Here is a 3955-nt window from a genome sequence, read left to right on the forward strand (position 1 = left end):
CCGTGGCACTCCAGCTGTTGTGGAACTATTAGCACCACGAGACATTGCAAGACTCGTGACAGCCAGACATATCTTCCAAAGGCAGATGCATGATGGGAGTCATAGTTTCATCACAGCTGGAGTGCCGAGGTTGCCTACCCTTACTATAGAGTATGCTGAAGCCAGCTGCAGATTTTATGAATGTGTGAGGTGGTGATGGGAGTTTCATGGCCTGTTAGCTATTGGACTGTGGAAGAGTGAAGGGTATTTATCAATGGAGATCAGTTTGCATTGCAGGTCAGCCAAATACTCCAAACATTAAGTATCTCCTATAAATGCAGTGACACCCATCATCCATTTCCTATAAATGCAGTGACACCCATCATCCATTTCCTATAAATGCAGTGACACCCATCATCTATCGCCTATAAATGCAGTGACACCCATCATCCATTACCTATAAATGCAGTGACACCCATCTCCTATAAATGCAGTGACACCCATCTCCTATAAATGCAGTGACACCCATCGTCTGTCCTTTGTGGAGTAGAGGGGAATCATCACCACTTGATTGTCAATAACATTCCAGCCACTGGAGTACGGCACATTGCGATGTCACCGGTCAGTCATCTGAGGCCACGTCCCTGCTTCTATCTCTTCTGTGTGCCCAGCATGACTTTGGTGATAAAGTTCACAATAGCTGATGCTGGCTGTTCTGGGTCCAGTTCCGCAAAGAGGTGGCAGACGTTCTCAGCAGCGGTACCCGCTTTCCGAGCCACAAAGCCAAACACCCTGCGGATAGAAAAAAAGAATCACTCATGACTGTCATTAGATACATATAGTACATATGTGATAATACAGACACTCGCTATTCTTCATCCAAAGATCAGATTTTAGATGCAGTGACACCCATCATCCATTTCCTATAAATGCAGTGACACCCATCATCTATCGCCTATAAATGCAGTGACACCCATCATCCATTACCTATAAATGCAGTGACACCCATCTCCTATAAATGCAGTGACACCCATCTCCTATAAATGCAGTGACACCCATCGTCTGTCCTTTGTGGAGTAGAGGGGAATCATCACCACTTGATTGTCAATAACATTCCAGCCACTGGAGTACGGCACATTGCGATGTCACCGGTCAGTCATCTGAGGCCACGTCCCTGCTTCTATCTCTTCTGTGTGCCCAGCATGACTTTGGTGATAAAGTTCACAATAGCTGATGCTGGCTGTTCTGGGTCCAGTTCCGCAAAGAGGTGGCAGACGTTCTCAGCAGCGGTACCCGCTTTCCGAGCCACAAAGCCAAACACCCTGCGGATAGAAAAAAAGAATCACTCATGACTGTCATTAGATACATATAGTACATATGTGATAATACAGACACTCGCTATTCTTCATCCAAAGATCAGATTTTAGCTTTAAATAGTTGCTGACCAACTGAAGCAGATTGTGGGGAGATATTTGCACCAGAATTCCCAATACAGCTGACATTTCAGAGCCATGAAATACTTAAGGAGGGCGTCATACTTCCCTGCAGGATGCTGCATGATCCACAGTAAACAAAGCAATGGGGAGTCTAAAGCTGCCCATACACTAGGACAGGCCTCAAAGTTTCCACTCGCCCCCTCGCAATTGGCGAGTGAAAATTGCATGGGGGCGAGTGGAATGTCAGCAATGGAGTGCGACGCTGGCGGGACCAGGGATGGGACACTAAGATAACGTCCAAAAGATGTGGACTGGGAGGGTGGCCTCTTTAAGACAGCTCTGACTTTAAGACTGCGGCGGCAGGGAGAAGAGAACAAGAAGCTTGACTGCCATCGTATGTGCCCGCTTCGATTGGGCTCCTCAGCGGCCACAGCAGTTTCCTCCGCCCACCTCAGCTGCCATTGGTGGGAGAAGAAGACTGCCGAACTGCAGTTGGCCGGCTTCTGCTGCGCAGGAGAGAGAGCCTGCTGGACGTGTAGGAAACCTCGCTGCACCCCCCACCATCACCAGAAGAAGAAGAGGTCAAAGCAACTGTAAGTCCCTGTACTTTCTTTGTGACCTCTGCACTACGTTAAATACTGACCGCTGACCTTTGTACTGTGTACTAACCTCTGCACTGCGTGTCACATTGCTGACCTCTGCACTGCGCGTCACACAGCTGGCCTCTGTATTCTGCATTGCACCACTGACTTCTGTACAGTGCGTTGTTACTGATCTTTGTACTCTGCGTCACACCGCTGACCTGGTGGAGTTAAGGCCGGGGCAGGATAGGGGTTAGGTGGGGCAACTGGTGGCGAGTAACTTTTAAGGCCTGGCTAGTAGCTTAGGACTTAAAATTTTGGGCCCTGCACTAGGAGATTTCTTTTATTCAGACTGTGGGCAGATTCCTCCAATAGTGCTAAAAGTGCAGATGGATGAATCTGCACTTACGGTGCAGTTACGGTGTGAAACATGTCAGGTTGTATTTCTTGCCCTGTGATGTGTCTATGAGTCCCAGCTCAGTGTCTGGAGTCTGATCTATCCTTATGTCTGTTTTATTATATGCTCAGTTCTGAAGATTTAAAATTTACTATAAAAAACACAACCAAAACTAAAAGTACAGAATGCAAATCCTGATTGTAACTATGGGAAGTCCGTACACGTTCAAGAGGACATTTTCTAGTTCAGCCAGTTCACACTTACTTGGAAGTCGTTCTGTCTGGATTGGTCCACCTGCAGAAAAAAAGAGTCTGTGATCAGGCAAATGTTTTAGTGAGGGACATGAAGACGGATAGTCTTGAAGTAGAAAAGTCATGACGTTACCTGCGATCCTGCGGATCTGCACTACAATATGTTACACTGGATACTGGATAATGACGTCTGAAGAAGAGCCTATAAGACACAAACACAATGCAGTTCTGTAAAGGAGCTGGTGGCTGCCTTTGCCTACACAGTGCACCTATTGGCTGATACTCACTTGCGCTGGCTGTCTGTCAGCGTGATACCCTGGTCAGACACCTTGAAGTGGACAGTCGTTGCACTAGACCTTGGTGGTGTCAAGATGGCAGTGGAGGCCTTAGAAATGGCCTGGGGACCTGTCAAAGACTCAGTATCCACAGAGCCAAGATACAGGACGCTGCAAGCTGGTGGGAGAGACGCATACAAATGTTACTTAGAGATACTTGTGTTGGACAGAACATACAGCTGTGATCTGCGTCATTCAGAAGTAATTACTTGTATTACCAATCCTATATTGCATGATAAGTAAGTAATGATCTACAGTGTATTAACCCAGGATGGAGATCTTACCCAAAACACTCAATCTGTTCTAGTTTTAGCACAACCTAGTAATGCAAAGATGACTTCTAAAGTGGTTTTCACATACCGGCTCCTTGTCGCAGTAAGTCAGCCGCCGTGCTCATGTTAGTGGGAACTACGACATCGGAAGTCTGTTCAATCAGATCTGTACATAGGATAGAAGATAATGGATTAAATGCACATATCTAAACACATCTAAACATCAACCCAGAAGTTACTTAAGTCGCCTTTACAGAAAAAGATGAACAAAGGTGGGAGGGGAACAAAGGTGGTGGGCAAGAACAAGAGAAAAAAGGACAAAAAAACAAGAGAAGGGGGCAGTGAGAGATCAGTAACAATAGACATAAAACACCACCCCCAGTTTTTTGTTCTCCCCAATACCCATTTTCCACTTTGCCTTACCATCCCCTGGTTTCCATTCTAATGGTCCCACACTCCAGTGCACCATCTCCCCGCACCCATCCAGACCCCCACCCGTTAGACAGGTACAACTCAGCTGGAGCGCTTCCCCTCCCACCTTTTTTCACCTTGACAAACTATGAGCACCCCGGTCCGTACACATGTGAAGCAGCACACTGAGTTGCCACTTCCCTACGCACACTCTCCCCAAAACCTAGCCCCTTTACAACCCTCCTTCTTGCCACCCCCCCCCCCCCCGCCCCGCTTGCTCCCCCCCCTGTTCT

At 47.3% G+C, this 3955-nt stretch overlaps 1 protein-coding gene across 1 annotated transcript in view; it reads right to left on the minus strand.

The window, feature by feature from the left end:
• Positions 1-1018: 1018 nt before the first annotated feature.
• The window catches only part of TNS2 (tensin 2), a 153822-nt gene continuing 150885 nt past the window's right edge, over positions 1019-3955 (minus strand). Inside the window, exons 25-29 of the mRNA XM_018567472.1 lie at positions 3340-3417; positions 2932-3097; positions 2778-2846; positions 2658-2687; positions 1019-1301 (exon numbers count right to left, since the gene is read on the minus strand). Coding sequence (XP_018422974.1) covers positions 1160-1301; positions 2658-2687; positions 2778-2846; positions 2932-3097; positions 3340-3417 — 485 coding nt within the window. The 3' untranslated portion in view covers positions 1019-1159. The remainder of the gene's footprint in view (positions 1302-2657; positions 2688-2777; positions 2847-2931; positions 3098-3339; positions 3418-3955) is intronic.

Source organism: Nanorana parkeri, unplaced genomic scaffold (assembly GCF_000935625.1).
Source record: "Nanorana parkeri isolate BGI_ZX_2015 unplaced genomic scaffold, ASM93562v1 scaffold1053, whole genome shotgun sequence".
In the NCBI taxonomy this organism is placed as follows: Eukaryota; Metazoa; Chordata; class Amphibia; order Anura; family Dicroglossidae; genus Nanorana; species Nanorana parkeri.